The 18,762-nt window shown below is 41.5% G+C and overlaps 1 protein-coding gene across 1 annotated transcript in view; it reads right to left on the minus strand.

Annotated features, from left to right (window-relative positions):
* The window catches only part of MTMR8 (myotubularin related protein 8), a 25,218-nt gene extending 25,023 nt beyond the window's left edge, over window positions 1-195 (minus strand). Inside the window, exon 1 of the mRNA XM_085324365.1 lies at window positions 124-195. Within this exon, the coding sequence (XP_085180491.1) occupies window positions 124-147 (24 nt within the window). The 5' untranslated portion in view covers window positions 148-195. The remainder of the gene's footprint in view (window positions 1-123) is intronic.
* Between the last annotated feature and the right edge of the window lie 18,567 nt (window positions 196-18,762).

Consider the following 18,762-nt stretch of genomic DNA (forward strand, 5'->3'; position numbering starts at 1 on the left):
CGGCCACCCCCGCCGCCGAGRGGCGCGCGAAAAAACAACCCCGAAGCTCCGCCAAACCGCACGCGTGCGCCGAGTCCTCCGCCAGCGGCGGCGAGGGGCGGCGCGGCCGCCGCGGCCTCCTACCTTCGGCGTGGTGATGTGCTCCATGGCGGCAGCGCCCGCCTCGCCTCAGCGCGCCGCGGCTCCACCCCGCGCCGCCATTTGCGCGGGGCAGCCCCCGCCCCGCCGCGAGCCTCGCGAGAGCCGCGCGCGCCGCCATCTTGGGCGGCGCTTGGGGGGCGGTGGAGGGGGCGGGAGGGTCTTGCCGAGCCGCGGCTGTGGGGAGCCCTGCACTGGCCGGCGGGGGGGGATCCCGCCGCTCCCGCCCCCGCCCCGACGGCCCTGAGCGGGGCCCTCGCAGCCGCGCCTCGCCCGGGAAGGGGAGCGGGCTGCCAGCATCCACCCCCCGCGGCGGAGGGGCAGGGTGATTCTCAGACGACGGTTGCATCTTAACTGGGCCTCTGCCCCAGCTGATGTTGCTGGTTTTATCTGTTGCCACGTGTGTTTTTCACATTGGAAGCATAATGGTGTGTCTCGTGGACACCTAAGCTTGATCTGGAAGAACTGCTGTAATTACTGCTCCCTTGCTCTTTGCAATGAATGTTCAGATTATCTTGCAAGCCTAAGGACAGCAAAGTTTTCCCAGGCATTCCTAGAAATATAAAAATCCAGGAGGATACGTTGCATCAAGCCTGAGAATCTATGTGTTTAGTGGTTGGTACGAGGTGGTACGAGTGTAACATTTGGACTCCATAATGTATTGATTGAATACCAATTTTTGGAGATAACACAGGAAGTAAAACCTGGTTAACACAGATGCATCCCTTCAGATGCTGGGAACCCCGAGTTGTGCAGCGTCTGGCAGACCTAGCCAGGACGCGGCACGGTGCAGAGGTCCTGTCAGCGCCGAGGCTCAGCGGCGTTGTAGTCTCTAGAGGTTTTTGAGGATATTCTTGGAAGTAAACAACTCTATTCATCATTGCTACTGTCAAGCAAAAGGATGTTGTACGGAAACATGCTGCTTCACTTCAAGATAAGACGTGCAGGGGGCGTAAGCACCAGGTGCCAAGTAGAGGTTTCTCTGTTACAGCCAGCTTAGTTCATCCAGCAGCTGTGTGGTACACTCAGCACTGCATAGGCACGCACCTACTGAGACCAGCTGTTAACAAGTCTCACTGTTCCTTGATGTAGTCTTCTGGTTAGGACCACTGCAATTAGCACATCTCATAACTAAGCATTAAACCAAGTAAAAAAAAATAAATCCAAATCTAACATATTCAAAAACACACTTAGAAAGTTGAAAAGAATCTGTATTTCTTTGTGTCCTCATTGCTTTTTCTATGCACATATCTAAACAAGCTCATTCTGACATGACTTAATGAAAGATGCTAGGATACAGTTTCATTTTTCCAATGTTTAGAACTGAACTCTTGGGGTTACCTCAGGAAACCACATTGAAGTCTCAAGAGTTTTAGGTGACCCTGTCTTTGAGTCACAGTGGGAATATAGGAAAGAAGAAAGGAAGGGGAAATGAGAACCACACTGCAGTTTCATGAAGCAAAACATCATATGCCAGCTTCATCTGTAATACAATTTTAGTTGTTTGGTGATTATAGGGGTCCTTCATTTCCAATCATTTCTTGTTAGGGCTTTGCATTTTTGCTGCACATCAATATAAAATCAGAATTTTCTAGGAACCTCTCACAAGGTTTATTGAAGGATGATGGTAGTTTACAACAATATTAATAACAAATTATTGTTATTAATGACATCAAAGGAGACCCCGCAGTGCTAGATGATGTGCACATATAATAAAAACGCTTTTCCTCAGCTTCCCAAAGGAAGCTGATGCATAGAAAACAAGGAATAACCAATGAGGGGAGAAACAAGCAGGTAAAGAAGAGGAGCAGAGGCCATGGAGTAATAGACACGTTTCTTAGCTAGTCACTGCCACCCTCACGGCTTACTCCCAAACTAATCATCATCATGCTGCAGAGATCAGTTGTGAGCAGAAATCCCAAGGATTAAAGGGTGGTGACTTATAGCAGGAAGCTTTTCTCAAGTAATCAATGGACCTATGGGAAAAAGTAAGCAGAACTGAGCTACTGAAACTGGCAAATGCTCCCCACTGAGAAACATGTTGATGCAGCTCTAATTTGTGAGAACTCTGAAAGTAAAGGCAATTGTAACCCAACTTAATCAGGGGTATATTGTAAGGGGGTAGATGTTGTCCAACACAGAAGTTGCTCCTTCTCATCTGACACAACGGCAGGTACACTGTTCCCACTGAACCTTCAGATCTGTGTCCACACCTCAGACCAGAGGTCTGTATTTAGTAAGCGTGAAGAGATGAGTAAGTGGAAGTATCAAAAGCCAGTGACTTTAGACCRCAGAAATGAGCTTAGCAAATAAGTTTTGAACATATTTGGGGAACAGGGCAAAATCAGAAAAAAGCATCTTATAACCATTCAAATCTTATTCATCTGTGATGAATAAGATTTAGAAAAAAGGCTATTTAACCTGCCACTGGCTTCTTTTGTTTGGTGTTGCTCTGCGTTCTTGTTGTTTTCAAATATGGTGAAAAAAAGAAAGGGAAATGTGATCAGATTCTGTGCTAAGGTAAGGCTGAGCTGCATTACATATGATTAATCTGAGCTCTAGGCAGGTAGAATGTTTAAAAAATCAAGATCCACTGCATTAGCTGCCTCGGTGCATTCACTCYCTAATGAGGAATAAAACGATTGCTGTGGTAAACCGGAGACAGAATTATGAGAGAAGCAGCTCGATTTTCCAGGTACCAGGAAAGTACTTTGAAAATATGAGATAGAATCAGTAATCCCTGCTTCCAACAGAGCTGTCACATTGAAGTGGAACAAGAACACGTCTCTCTGACACAGCATCTTCCCTGGAAGGGCCACAGTGTCGTAACAGAGCAAAATGCATTCTGGAGGCCTCTTCTTTACAATACATTGTAAATTGTCATTGTGAATACATCTGTATGGCTCACAGCAGCATGATACCTAGTGAGGTGCTTCAAACACATACTGATCCAAGCAGAGGCCCACAGAACACTATCATGCTGCTTCTGGCACTGGTGGACTCTGTAGGCACTTTCAAAGAGATCAGTCCTGCACTCATTACAAGGATGGCCTCAGTGAATATTTTTCTTGAGTGGAAGCTTTTGAGTCTCCTCCGCTGAATCATGAAGGACATTCAGTATGTTAAAACTCCATACGATAGAGGAAGAAAACTCAGAGTAGTGAAGTGTCTTTTACAAGGCCACCCACACTGAATCTCAGAAGCTTGACTGGAAACACCTGATACCTAGTTCTACGTACAGATCTCAGCAAATTTAGGATACAAGTTTTTTCTGCCTCATTTAAGTCTCCACGTTGGCTTCTGTTAAAGAAGTCCCTCTGTATGAAAGGAACCTCTAAATTCTTTTAGTCTTGCACTGTTACTTTTGTTGCTTTTGATCCTGCTGTTCATATAGGGGTCACAGTCAGAACTGCCTTCAGTAGAGCTATCCCTAGATGTTAAATTGGCCAGGTACTGATAGGCATTCAGGTGCTTGCCTTTTCTGAAAAACTGGCTTCTCATTCTGAGCGCCTCAGATCAGGAGAGTGGCTTTCTRCAGTGATTTCACAATCTGGAGATGAGCTTGAAGATCTTCAGTTTAGAGGGGAAGATAAACGAGGCTTTTAGCATGGTGTATTCCACACCAAGCAATTCCTACAATCTAATTTTTATTAGAGTCAGTTAGGAACTGTTCAACGGACAGCTAAACTCTACCACAACAAATCCCTGTGAATGAAAGAGCGAAGTCTTGGGTAATGGGAAAAGACATTATTAGACTTCCATACTACTAACTCCTGGAATACGAGTATTGATGAGGCTATTGACAGAAGAGAGCCTTATTTAAAGGTGTTGTAAGAGAATGATGCCAAAAATACATTAAGATGATAGTTTTGAATAAAATGGAAGAAACAGTTCCAGAGAGGATGCGCAAAGTCCTACAAAGATAKAGGATTCTGTCATTCTGCATGTAGATGGCATAACGTAGTGACTGACCTCATAAGGAAAAAAATTCCTCCAATAACAAATTCTGTCTGATTTACCCTGGCAATACAATTATATACATTTCTGAAATTTCAGTGCTGGCACACAGCCATTCCACAGCTGTGCACCTTGCGTGGAATTGGACCTTCAGCAGTGAAGTGACAGGCTCTGTAGGTGCTGGGGCCAAGTTCATTGCTGCTGCACTGATGTTAAGTTCAGTTGAATTACACCAGGGATGAATTTGGCCTTCAGAGCTGTTTTTCTCTCTTTAATGATACTCAAGAAATACCTGCCTTCAGAGCTTTAGGGAGCACAGCAGCATAGATTTTGCTCGTATTTTAGAATTTTGACTGTCACAAATGGATTCTGAAGTAGCTTCCCAGAAGAGAAATTTTTTAATAAAGCTTAGTTCAAGTTACATGAAGCTGCTAAGAATTGGGTACAGTCTCTTACAAATTTTATCCTTTGGAACTGTCCTTACTCTAAAGTCCTTTAGTAGATTTTTAAGTGATTTTAGATATGATGAGGTTTAAGCGATGTYAGGGTCCTTATGTGATAAGTTACAGTGTTGTTATTATTACAGGCTCCACAAAAAGACCCAATACTATGCAACTAGTGCGTTTCCTCTGAAGCTTTGGAAAATGCCTCATGGGAAAGATTTGCACCATTTTCTTTTGCCATTTTTTTGCCAGCATTCCTTGCACAGAGCAGTCTTCTTTGTGCTGTGCATCTGGGTCAAGTGCAACGKTTCCTAAAGCCTGGTTGCAGGTGCTACATGGGAATTTTGTCTTTCGCATCGTAAGGCATCAAGAGATAGGTTTGCAAAAACACAATTAGTTCTCCTCTTACCATAGTAGTCATAGGACTAGCACAACACATGCTGCCTCTGAGGTGATACTGCTAGAGTAATTCAAGAATCCAATCTAGGGCCTGATCTCTCCTTCAAAAGGTTTTACACTGTGGAAGAGTTTGCAAATACAAACAGGCAGCAAGCAATCAGCACGCAGGGACCATCCTTCTCYGTTAAATTCAGTACAATCAAATGGAGCAGCTCAGGTGTTCCTGGTATTTTTAGATTCCGCAGTCACGTTGCTTTGCTTTAAATTGATAATCTGCTAGCCATGCTGTGATGGGGCTGTGGGACAGCACCTCCAACCTGCTTAGAGCCAGAAGATTTTTAGTTAATTAAAGTATCACTTGCAGAGATGAAAAATCACTAAGGAGATGTGAGGTAAGGAAATGTGGAAAGTGTTGGTTTTTTTTTTTTTTTTTTTTTTTTTTCTTTCCTTTTGCAGTTGCTGTGGCTAGATGTCTTTAATGGAAAGAAAACAAAATGTCATCATAACAACTCTGATGAAATCTCCTGACACTTATGCCCACTTCCAGCAGAGTTTAGGAAGCTAACTGATGAACACATATTTTGATCTGATTTGTTGCCCTTGGAACTTAGCTGAATAATTTCATAACAAATAGTTCATACGGTGAAGTTTCTTCTCTTTTCCAGGGCATGGCTATGAGCAGACTGATTTTTCTCAGATGTGTTGGGTATTTTTAATTATTCCACAAGATTCTTTCTGTTTGTTTCTGTTAAGTGGTACCGTTTCTATTCCCTGAATAGAGACATTCTCCTTGAACATCACAAGGCATGCTCATATAAAATCTACTTGCTTCAAGAACTTGAGAAAGTAAATATAAATCTGAGCTTTGCAAAGAGCCAGGTTACTGAGCACTCACTTACATGAACCTCCATGGAATGGGACTGTGAGAGAAGTCTAAGCAAGGCCAGAGCAGATTTGTTTACCATTTCAGACAAATCTCTGTAGACAAACGTTTTGCAATCTGTGTCCATCTCTGTCTGTGAAGAATAGAGCCCTTTGGTCTTCATCCCAGACCCTGGGTTTCCCTAAGCACACAGAGCTATCCTCCCTCACCCTGCTGCCAAACAGGTAACAGGGAAGAAGCTTTTTCCTTGCACTTTTCTTTACGAGAGCTTCTGTTGCACATGTAGCTCACAGCTGGATTACAGTCTTCCTCTTGGCATTGCACTAGATCAGCTGAGGGCTGAACTTGGCTCTCTGTCTCTTGCTACATCTGGAAAAAGGACAAAGAAGCACTGAGACTTCTTATACAATAGAATAAAAGAGATCATGCTGACTTAGATCCAAACCAGATCCAAAATGTTTTAGGGATCTGATGGATTCTTTTCCTCTAGTATAATGGCTGATCTAACCAAATGTAAGAGATCTCAAGAGTGCCTCAAAGTAAGTATGGCAGGGAGACTGAAGAGAATATTCTTTGCTATACTAATGAGTTTTAGGGTCTTAAACCCTTTAGTCCAGTACACAAAGCCCTGACCCAGTCAAGCTTGTTAGCAGTGGCAAATTTATTCCCAACTTTATTTTTCTTTGATGAAATGGAGTTGTTCTTTTTCAAGACAACACTCAATCCATAGTGACAAAGGGTGGATTATCTGCCTCTCAGCAAGCTATTGAAATGTATCAAAGTGAATTCGGATGTGGGTTTAGGACAGTATTGAAAACATGCCAAGAACCATATAATACAGAGAAGGAGAGCAGGGATAGTGCTGAAATGCAGTATGATATTAGAATGTTGGCAGCATCTGGAGAACTGAGATGGTGCTTGGCAAATGACAGAAAGGGCTGTAACACAGGACTGGAGCCAAATGCAAGCTTTATTTGGCTGCAGACACAGTCTCCTCTGGTGTTTTGCCCTGCCATACTTAGAAAAATTGTTTTTGCCCATTTGTAATGGAGCTCAAATTTCATGTGGCTTATGGACGCAGTACCCTTTCTTTAGTGGGAAGATTAGCTAGACCCTGTCCTGAGGCCCACCTTTTGTTCAGAGGTTACAAAAAAAAGCTTTTACAGATGGCTTTTTGTTAGTGATCAAATTAAGGAGGGATGTCTCTAGTGCTTACAGTACAGAAAGTACTTTGAAATTGTTATATGCCATCTCTCCCAGAGCCTCTTTCCTTCTGTTGTGCGTATCTGTGGATTTGATTTTGTTGTTTAATTACAGTTCTAATCATCTTAGTTGCACTTCATTTCCCACTGTAAATAAAAAGAATTTTAGGCTGTACTTTGCTTTTTTTTTCCCCAAGTGGCTGCATAAATTTGCCCTTTTTAAAAAAGTGACTGATTATTTTATTGTGAAATCGTGTGTTCATCTAGTTGCATTACTGAGTTGAGTCATTTCATTGTCAGGGAAAGCACCCTAGGGAACAGCGACAAACAACGCAGGTTGTTTGTCAGCAGCAGAGTATGGAGTGCTTCAAACACACTGAGCGATAGCAAATGACAGCAGGATGACTCTACTTAACATGCATATGAAGTATAATACAGTCTAGTGAAATCTTCAGTGGTTTTATGTATAGTGACAATGGCAAACTTCAAAGGAAGGGAAACTGAATTTCTGTATGTTTTTCCTTGTGTCTCTGAGGACAGTCAGATGCCACGCTCTTCCAGCGGAGCTCCTTTACCTTTCTGGAGTCAGTTGCCAGAGGGCCATGTTTGCCTGTTTCAGCAAGCAGCAATTCTAGGTTGCAATGCTCTTTGCTGAGTTACATTTCCAAGGAAGATCAGCCCAGAACCTTTGTGCCACATCCGTTCGCTGCTGAAAGGACCAAAACTGCTTCCAGCAATAGTCTGGAAAAATGTCTGGGGAGGATGAAGGGGTCAGGAGGGAAACAACATATTCTCAGCAATGRTAGTTTCTCCACAACTATTTCAGATTCTGCAGCAAGACTGTAGCAGCACGACAGTAGCTCCAGTCCTCTCTTCACTCCCTACTGTCTTTTGCCCAGCTCTGCCTGAGAACTACAAACATCAGCGCCAGACTGCTTAGGGTAGCCTAGCACTGAAGGGATCCTCCTCTCCAGCTGTATCAGTCACCATCACACTGCTTTCAAGTGGCCTGGCCAGTCTTGTTCCAATAATCCCAGCTCCATGTGAATGGACTGGCTGGTTTTATTTGTGTGCAGCTCACACCCACTGGAGAAGCCCTTCAGGCCAAGCACATTGGTCTGCATATTGTCCGCTCTCTGTCCAGGGATGTCTTTTTGTTGTTAAAGAAAACAATCTTACTTTTGGGCTGATGTGGGGATASAGTCCCTTCAAAGGCATCTCTTTAACTTAGGTATTGCAAGATTGCTTTAACTGAAGAGCCATGGAAGAAAAACAGCAGTGAGGAATGGTGTATTCAAGTCACCTTTTGATTAGCGTTTGGACAGCGCTGTCCAATGATGAAGTCCTGCCTGGTAACAACTGAATATTGATTAAAGCTGGTATGTGAGTGGATGCAGCATGAATGTTTCTCTACAGTGAGCTGGAAAAATAATACGTGGTTGTCTAATAAAGTACTTCAAGAATGCTCTGAAAGCAACCTGGCTAGAGGACAATTTGTCCAGGAACTCTTCAAGCTCTTAGTCACTAACAAGTAGCAACAAAATCCGTAGTGAGAAAAAGCATAGGGCTCCTTCATGCCTTTGGACAGAGAAAAGTGCAAGGTGAAAAAAAAAAAAAAAGAGCCAGCTGGGTGTCACTTTTTTAATTGACTAGGTGCCACTGTAAACTATTGAACACAAACCACTTATCATAGGTCTGCACTGTTATGTGCAAATTTACCATGCTTATTCATATTCTGCAGGTCTAGTACTATCATCTGCGACTCAACAATAAATCGGTTTGCAAAGGCTGCATTGCAAGGAAGAGCAGGGTAAACTCTCACGCAAGCAGGACCTTGTTACCTACCGCTGGATAATATCATGACCATTCGTAAGAAATGGTTTATACTTATATTCTAAGAAAATATACACTTACTAACAATTCCCATTTCTCGCTTTTCCCACACTTTTGCTGATGGAACTTGAGAATGGAATCACAGCAGAGACTCAAATGGTTTCACCTAAGGAACTTCAGCACAGACTGTCCCACTATTTACCATTCTCTTACTGAGCTAATCTTTTCTGGACAGGCAGGACTGCTGACGACTTCCTACTGTAGCTGATACRCATCAGCGATCACTATGTTAGCAGTGGGAAGCATTATTTCGATAAGAAAATAAGAAAAGAGAAAGATGGCCTTGATACTTAAAGGTAGAATTCTTTTCTTTATACTTTATAAAAATCTCTGTAGCTGCTACTTCACCGTGCTAATGAGATCATACAGCTTCTAGAAGAAGGTGGAGGCTATAATGTAGTCTATATAAACAAAATATGGCTGGCTCAGAACTTAATTAGCCTTGGCATACCGGCAGCACATATCTGACCCAATACTACAGAGCAAGTTCTTTATAGTTTTTTTTTTAGTAGAAAGCTTTCCTCATTCTTTTTTCTTTCCTTTGCTGAACCTGAGCTAGATCTCTTAAATGCCAAAACAATTCAATTGCTCATCAGCAAGGTAAGCATAAGGCATCTACAGCTCATATTTAATTTTCCTGGACAAAGCACATTGTATCTTAGCTTAGTCAATTCTCCACAGGCACAAATGAAAAATAAAAAGATGCAGTGAAGCAAAAAAAAAAGACCTTTTAGCCTATGGATGACATTTTTAACTAAAGAACAAAACAATGTTAGCAGAGAAAAAAAAAAGATGTTTCTTTTCGTAGAGATGAAAAGCAGTTTCTTATTTTATTCAGATTTTAGGATCTCTGTAGTAAAACTAGTCCATAATACTTGTTTCACTTAACAAACCTACATCAAAGAGCTCCCCCTGCCCATTGATTAATTATTCCTAGCACACTACTGTGTACACTAAGTCCAGCACATCCTTAGTGCTGGACTAATGTAACTTAGGAGCATTAGAGGGAAGGAATGTGACTGTTTCGGAAGCAAAGCTATACTGATTTTTTTAAAAAATCCCTTATTTATAAAAGTTTATAAACTTTTATATTTATATATGTATAAATATATATATTCAAATTTATAAACCTTAAATTGTCTAAGATTTTCAAAATCATATGTGAAGTTACGTAAATCTAATTTTTCTCCCTTTGTCAAATCCCCTTTCACAAAATCATATATGTATAAATCAGAGACCCAATTAATTTGTACATTAACCTTGGATTTCTCATTTTTCTACTCTTTACTCATGAAACATATAATTCTCTCCCTCACAAATAGTTAAACACTCAGTATATCTTGGATGCTAGACTGAATCTGCCCCTTTTGTGTCTTTGAGCGCTATTTTGGGATTACCTGTTCCTAGGAAATCCCCTTGCAGGGAGAATGTAATGTTTCTCACTCCAGTGAGAAATGCTTGGTAACATTTACAATTTGCTACCAATCATTCTGCATTTTTGAACATTAAACAAAATACACTTATAGGACTGAACGAAAGTTTTAGTCTACCCAGCTGTGTAGAGCATTGCAAAAGTGGTTCTAGGTCTTGTCTCCTACAACTCCCGCAGCACTGCTTTTGCAGCAGCAATCYCATGGAAACATCCTAGCATGGGACTAACTAAATCTATGTAAGAATTTATACTGAGCTCATTAAACTGCAGCTATTTGCACAGCCAAGATTTTGTTCTATCTTATTCTCTCTTTTGCAAATGGTCTATTTCACCTACACAGTATGCTGGTCTACTATGAACTTTAAAAAATAAATTATCCATATATTTCAGATATCACTCTTTTCATTGAGAGTCCAAGAATAAAACTGTGTCTATGTCAATCAAAATTCTATTACAGTTTCTTCCAATGAAACTACAGAACTGGGGAACTTAAAAGGCTTCTCTCCTGTCTTATCTTTTTTGATACAGGAACTTTTTAATTCTCAAGAAAGTTTCTGTAATGGGCTGTACTGCTCTTTTCTAATCAGCTTTCTGAATTATTTAAATCCTCTTAAGAAAATAAAGGAATTTAGTAATCAAAGTAACCAGAGTTACCTTACTTTATCCTCTCTAATGTGCTAGTCATGCGTCTATCTCCAATTCTGCCATAGTTATAATATATTGCTGAACTATATACAGGCAGATTTCCATCTCCATATGAGAGCCATGCACATCCACTCAAGTATTATTAGCTGAAGGATTAGTATCTAAATTTGTATTTCTTCCTCTTCGTCAAAAACAAAGCTCAGGAGCYATTTCTTTTCCTAAATCTTGTGAGAATTCTGCTCTACACAAAATTCCAAGTTGTTCAATAATACTGCTTAAATGTTAATGCTCTGATGCTTTTCTGCTTGGAAAGAAACAGTAGAATTGTCTTTAAAGCCGAGGGTTTCTTAAAGGGACATAAGAAGAGTAGCAGACCTTTCCAGCTTTATAGAGAAAAAAATGCTATAATGTCCACAAGGAGTACATTGAAAGATATGTGGAAGCATTTTGTACATTTATTTAAACAACATATGTTAAGTTGATACCAGTTCTACCTCTTTCTTTTGCTTCTGCAGGAAAGTCTGCCTGATAAAGTGAATCAAGCATCATCACAGATCTCGCCTKGTGAGAACCAAGTCTACATCAGATCTGAATTCTAGTCTGTGTTTCCTGTCAATTTACTGTATGTGTGAGTTGTTCAGTCTCCTTCTGTATCAGTTATTCTACTTGTAAAATAGAATTACAGAATCACAGAATTGGTGAGGTTGGAAGGGACCTCTGGAGATCATCTAGTCCAACCTTCTGATCAAAAGACAACAAACTTCACTGAAGATAAGTACAGTAATTACCTACATTAGAAAGGCTGGAGAGTGATTCAAGATGAGGGAAGGTTTTCATAAGAGAATCTCAGAATCCTGAAGCTGAATCCCTTTGTAATCCTGTGATTTCCATTACCGAGAATAATTTTCTACCCTCTTTGTACTCTCCAGTTATGTCTTTACTTTTTATTATGTGTTCTTGTGGATTTTATCTGTTGATTACTTTTGGCTAGAAGACCTCAAACCAGAGGAATTCTGAGACAGAGCGGAAGAACACTAGTTCTTAATAAAATAGTACAGCAATACATCARTGGATGCTTGTGTTACAGTGACAGTTTAATATGCATGATAAGTATGAAGCTGAGCTGCCAACCAGTCTGTAAGGCCATTAGCTATGATTCCACAGACAATACTGAGTTTACCAGTAACTAAGATTATATTACAATTTGGAAGTCAGTAAACATAGCTTTTGGCTGCTGACATTCTCCTAACCAGTAATTTTTTTCAGTAACTGAGTATATCAAACTTCATCTATCATACCTGGATTACTAGTCAAGCACTAGGCAATACACCACAGGAAATAATCATGTGCTGCAAAAATGTCCTACCACACGTGTTTTGTTTGAAGTTAGTTTGATTTTAGTATAATTTTATTTTCTTGAACGCTCTCTCATTTGCTATGGCCATGGAGGCTACGTACAGAGGATCAGCTTCGTCATCCTGGATTGGCCAGTGGTGGAGATGTTGGCTGGAGCTATTTCAGTATAAACATATATATATATATATAAAGCAAAGATTGCGGTAAGCTATTTCAGTTACCTGCACCTAAACACAAGGGGTGTCAGTCCCAGAGAAATGCCAGCCAAACTTTAACAGCTGGAGGCAGAATAGGAGCCACTATACCAACTCTAAAATGGATGGGATAGTCTTTCTTCTTTTGGCTGCTCTGACTTCAGGGCCATGTGACAAGAATAAAGCAATTTACTGAGGTCTATCCCAAGTTTCTGCTGTGAGAGAGATTATTGATTATATGTTTGAAATAGTAAAACTAAAAGCTTCAAGTTCAGCTTAGCCACCTGAATCAACAGAGAATTTTACAGAACGGAGCACTGAGAAACCAGCTGTTTGCATCAAAAATGCCACTAGTGTTTTTTAGTGATGTGCTCAGAGCATGCTTTATGTCAGAGACAGTGGGCAAGCTGCCCTGCACCATTCTGCAAACTCAGCCTTGGCTTGCAACAGCTCTTATTTCAGTCTCATGGCTCAACAGAGCAATGCAGTCCTGACCTAACATGTCATCAGCTCGTACTGGCAATATCCTCTTCTGGGGAGTTTGCCAATCACAATGAATCGTTCCATTCAGTGACAGTTCTGCATTTGGGAAAGTATCATCCAGCTGAGACTAAAAAAAAAATAATTCATATATGACATACGCCTCACTTGAACAGCTGAAGCCTGGTTCTTTAGTCTTACAATTCCACTTGTCTCTGCCATGCCTTCCTGTTATGTGTCCCACCAGATTGTCTATAAGACAGGTTATTTCTGACAAACATTACAGTAGATCTGATGAATTTGTTAAGATACCTAAGTACAACTTATTCTGAAAAGTGACTTTATAAAACCGACTCATCCTGGAGTTCTATGTTCATTTTCAGTATGTCCCTATCACAACTGCTCAGATAACAAGTCAAGGAAGGGATTCACCCCACCCCCATGGCTATTTCTGCACATTTGGCCTAGATGCTGATAATTATAAAGATGTGCAGACCAAAGAGTGCCCCTTATTACAAATGTGAAACCTTCTTACTTTCAGAGGGACTCCAGGGATATGATTGATTGGCTTGTCTTGAAAGCAAGGAGACTGCACTGCTGGCTTTCCAATAGAGATTTGAGTAATATCTATGTTGATATCATGCAAGACAAAATAGGCTTCAGCTTGGTATCCCCTAGCTTTGTTCCTTCTAGATGGCTAACAGGAGAAAAAGGAAGTAAAATTTGCTTTTGCTGCCTAGGTATGATGTACAGGTATGATGCGGAATATACTTGGTGAATATATATGGCAAATGGAAAAATGTGCTGTTTTTGTCTTCTCTGTCAAATAAAGCATTTTGGGCCATGTCTTCAGCTGGTGATCAGTCAAGTTGCAAAGTTTTGTTTCAAGAGAGGAGCTGGCCCTTTAATTTTCCCTTGATTTTAATAGGGGATCTTGAAAAAGGCCTTAGAAGACTTCTAATGTTAAAGTAGTTTCGGAATATAAACAAATACTCTAGTGTGATCCAGCGTTACAAGCAAGCTGTGTGTTTCAGCCACGCTCCAGTGACCACTTCCCCTCTCCCTGCCTCACAGCGTGGGCACAGCCGACTGTAGAACGGGATAGGGGCCCAACCTGCTGGCTGTTTCTCTTCAGTGCYGCTGGGTCCATCCTGGCACTTCGAGGTCAGCTCTGTTGAATTCCACCACTATATCTCTCCTTCCACTGAAGAAGCTAAAACCAAAAGCAAATTTTGTCAGCTGTGTGTTTCATACTTTTATTAAGGTACCCTGGGCACACAGAGGCRTTGCCATCTCCTTGCAAGCAGCTACTAAAGCCCATGGTTTCTCAATCAATGGCACCCTCTGGTGGAGAAGAACAAAGGGAAGATTTTTTTTTTTTTGTTGAGAAACAAGATCGGAGCAGTTTGCTCTGAGAGAAAAGGTCTGGCCTAAGAGAGTGTGTATCTTTTCAGGCTCCTGCTCTGTTGTTGCTGGCCTCTCCATATGAACATCAAGCCACTCCTGGCAACTGTCCTATTTACTGGAGGTTCTGCTGTGTTGTCCCCAGGSTTGCTGGTTCTGTAATAATCTCCAAACCAGGACAAGGTCTAATATCTGTTCATTGTGTGCCAAAGGCTTACTGGTCATGGTGGGAACTGATGCACACTTATTCAGACTGAAAACAGATGTCCTCACARCTAGAGGTCTCTGCAAGGCTTGAAGTCCAGCGTAGAAAAGCTACAGCAATCGCTAGGTCTGGCTGCTGGCTCCTGGAGAAGGACCAACTGCCACATTTATTCCCCTCCCTAGTGGCATGTCAGTCATCAGAATCACGAACATCAAGAGCAGAACTCTGTAGAGATCACACGTGCCTCATCTCTATAGAAGTTTTCATACTTCTTTCTCTCATGTGCCATGAAATTGCACCAATGGTGCTGTCATTTGAGGAGCAGGCGATAAGGAGTTGGGAGTGGGGACGCAAAATGGGACGAGCTGTGGCTGAGCASTCAAATTTCTGTTCAAGTATCCCTACATGGTTAAATGGCAATTTTTGGAGTACRAGGACAACTAGTAGTTAATGAAACTAGTAGTTAACAGGGTGCTGAAAGAATATGCATCTAAGCATGTTACCCGCTCAAGCAAAAGCTCCAGCTTAGTGAGCACTGCACTTGGTAGCAYGCACTGAATGTGTGTGGAGTTGGACTAAGAGCAGGATGGGGTCAGGCCAACCTTATAAACCTTTGCTGACATAGCTGTAATACTTGAGGCTCTGACTGAGGTGCGAGATGCAACAATTRTGCCAGCTCAACTACTGTGTGAGCGAGTTTATACTCCAAAATGGTATTAATTACTTCATTTGGGGGGGGGGGCAGGATCAGCAAGGAGATCCCTCAGCAGAAGTGCAGTTCTCTAGCCTAGTGCAGCCTGAGAGTGCTCCTAACATAATATATGAGCCACTGTAGGTCTGGCCTAACAGCCTGAGTTAACCCTTCAGGACATCATATAGGTGGCTGCAAAATGACAAGCAGTAGTCCAGACTGGACTGGTTGGACTTCAAAGCCATGCTTTAAATTGCTTCCACTTGTTTTGCTCACTGATGATTTTGCATTATAGCTGAGATCGGTCAGGGAGAAAAGAAAGACTTTGAGCAGGAGACTGAAGTAACAGATGACAGAACTGTTCGATGTTTTAATGTCTGGGGGATTTAATCCCTTATCTCTGATGCCAGCTGGGGAGAATGAAAGACTTTTCTTGGCATTGGATGAAAATTAAAACATCACTTATAAGAAGTAATGGTCCAACTGAAAGAGGTTCAGAGGTTCAGCTTGAGGTTTGGCTTTGATTAAGTATCCAGAAATAACAGTGCCTGTTTAAATGATCTGAACCTCTTGGGAATAAATGGGGAAGGGAGGGTACTCCATTTCTCAAGCAATTTCTGCTGTTCCCTGGGCTTTTTTAACCAGAAAATAGGAGTATAGGCAAATGTTGGCTATTTTGGTTCCCTTTCTAGTCAGAAATCATTCCAAGAAACTCTTATTATTCATAATGGCCATGGAGCAGAACTGTAAAATAGCAAAAACACTGAACTTTTCTGACCTTCTAGCAAGGTTTGGGTTCTGTGAGGGCAACCATTTGGTTTACTGTTTATCTAATTCAAACATTTGTCCTTGTCTAGATGCCAAACGATCCATTTTACTTTCAGTGCCACTGCACACAGCTGGGCGCAGTTCCCAGCCGTCCTCTCTTCCTGACCTGTCTACTCAGTCTCCCCCAAGCTGTGCAGAACTCACTGCGTTTGGTCCATGCAGGTGTTATCAAGTCATTTTAGCCCGCTAGGACCCAATCATACGTAACTTTGACTGAAAGGGATAGAATGACCCCAGTAAAAGGGCTGACTCTTTTTGTATCACGTGGTTTTATTACCACCCGTGTGACAGAGCTGTAGTTTGAAGCTGAAGCAACAAACAACATTCAGTGGCATAGGTTTGGCAGCACATTATTCTGGGACAAATCTAGACRGGGAGCCTAGATGTTGAGGGTGCTGTAGGCTCCCCTCCTGGCATTAACTTCTGAGCCTTCCATTTCTCCTTCAGGCACATTTTTATAGTTTCCAACCTGAGACATCATCATCACTTCCYGCAGGCTACCCCTGTGCTGTGGTGTGATAAATCCTGCCAGTGCGATCACAAAAAAAATAAGAATTAAAATTACGGATTGTGACAGGTGGTCCCCAAACCACAAGCCAGTGAAGCTAAAGCCAATTCCGCAGTGAATGTATGAGTGGCACATGGCCTGCCAGCAAATTCTAAGCCGTGATAAGTGGTTGATGGCATATAAGGTTTCTCTCAAGTGTCAGAGCAATTGCAGAACTGCCAAGTAGATCACAACTTGAATCTGCAGAATGTAAGAAAGTGTCAAGAGAGACAATCACATGAGACATCCAAGTAATTGGAGAAAAGAAACAAGCGGTAACCAGAAAGTGCTATGAAGACACATACCAAGAAATAAAAGAATGAAGTATGCAGTAGACATCTCCTAAATCAATACTTAATTTAATTCCCAGTGCTGTGCCGGCAGTCTAAATACAGCACAGGGATTGAACTGTTCTAGGTCAGTCATCAAGCACTTTAACTCTCATCTTACAAATCCTATTGAAAAACATGAGGAAATACGGTGTTTTTTGAGACATTGACCATTTGCTGTTTTGCAGATTTTCTGTTTTTCTCTCTTCCTTTTATTGGGGCTAAATGAAATTTGGGACTTACGGCTAAGGGGCCCTAAATCTTCATTTACTACATCTCCTTGCTCCCATAGAAATATAAAAAAGGAAAGAGATTTAGAAAGTCATCTAGCTTCTCCCATCTTCTTCTCTCAGTGTAACTTCTTCTCTGTATTTTCAATGTCTCAAGTGATAGAATTTGTACCACTGTTCTGAGGGGAAGCACATACCACGTTATGGTTTTCACCTTGATAGATAGGACCTTATCCTAACTATCTGCGTACCCGTCTCTTCGAATCTTCCCTGCTGACTCCTTATTCTCTTTCCTATCAAGCATAAGGTTCTTTTCTTCATTTTCAGCATCTTCATAGCTTTTCCTCAACTGGTCTCCAAAATCTTCATGACAAGCCTTCACCTGTTCCACCATCTTTCATTTGCTATGAAAATCTCTGTTGCAATTCCTGGTTAGTCCTTAGCCTCCAGCTTGTGAAAACCTGCAGCTTGTCAAAGCTTCAGTGGAATTCCTCCATTCTTCTGCTCTTTCCATTTTCTCCTTTGAGAGGAGGTCCTTTCAAATACTCACAAAGCTAGCTCCTTCTCAAAGTCAGGCTTAGCTGTGATGACCCATAATAAATTGACAAAAGTAGCTCACAAGTAAGCTGAACTCACTGCTGACCAGTGGTCCCACTATTTCAGTGTACTTCCGCTCAGTAGAACTGATTTCATGCCTTACATAAACACTATTAACAACTTAGGGCAGAAACCATCTTTGTTCTATTTTATACAGCACCTAGTACAGTTTCCTTGTTTGAGAGTTATGTAATACACACAGAGAAAGACATACAAATGAAATTGCTGTTCCACAACCTAACATGGTCATCCATCAGGACACATTCCTGACCATGCTCTGATGAACCCAAATGCCTGTGAAGATCTTGAATTAAGCATATGAAGCATGATTCCAGTTATCACTTCTCCATGACTTGACTTCAGATATAAATGCCAAGCTTTTTATAGCATTTTTTAAATATATTTATGTGGAAAATGCTGCCCCCCTGTACGGCAGAAATATCCAACAGAAAATAATAAGAGCCCAAGGGGTCAGACAGTCATTTAATGCAGAGCTGGAGAGTCTAAGAGCAGGATTTTCTGTGAGCTTTCCAGCGTTTCAGATTTCTAATCTCTTTGTGAACTCTGAAGCAGATGGATTTGGGGGAAAAAAAAAGAAGAAGAAAAAAGAAAACCTTACAACTAACTAAATAAAAAATAGCCAGACTTGTACGAACTCCAAAAATATTGTGATTTGAGTTTGCAAGGAAATTTTGAGTTAACTTTATTGTGTTTGGTTCTTAGGATGAATCTGCAATTATAGCAGTGTTCAGTACTGCCTGGTCCTGGTCTTTAGAGAGCCTGAGCCCCTGCAGCTCTTCCTGACTTCCAATGAAGCTATGGGGACTTGTCCCCTCTTGAAAATCAGGCCTATTGTATATAAGCAATCAAAAGCAATCAAGCTGAACAACCATTCAGAAGCTATACTCA

Source organism: Rhea americana, unplaced genomic scaffold (assembly GCF_003343005.1).
Source record: "Rhea americana isolate MKP2758 unplaced genomic scaffold, rheAme1 scaffold_90, whole genome shotgun sequence".
Classification (NCBI taxonomy): Eukaryota; Metazoa; Chordata; class Aves; order Rheiformes; family Rheidae; genus Rhea; species Rhea americana.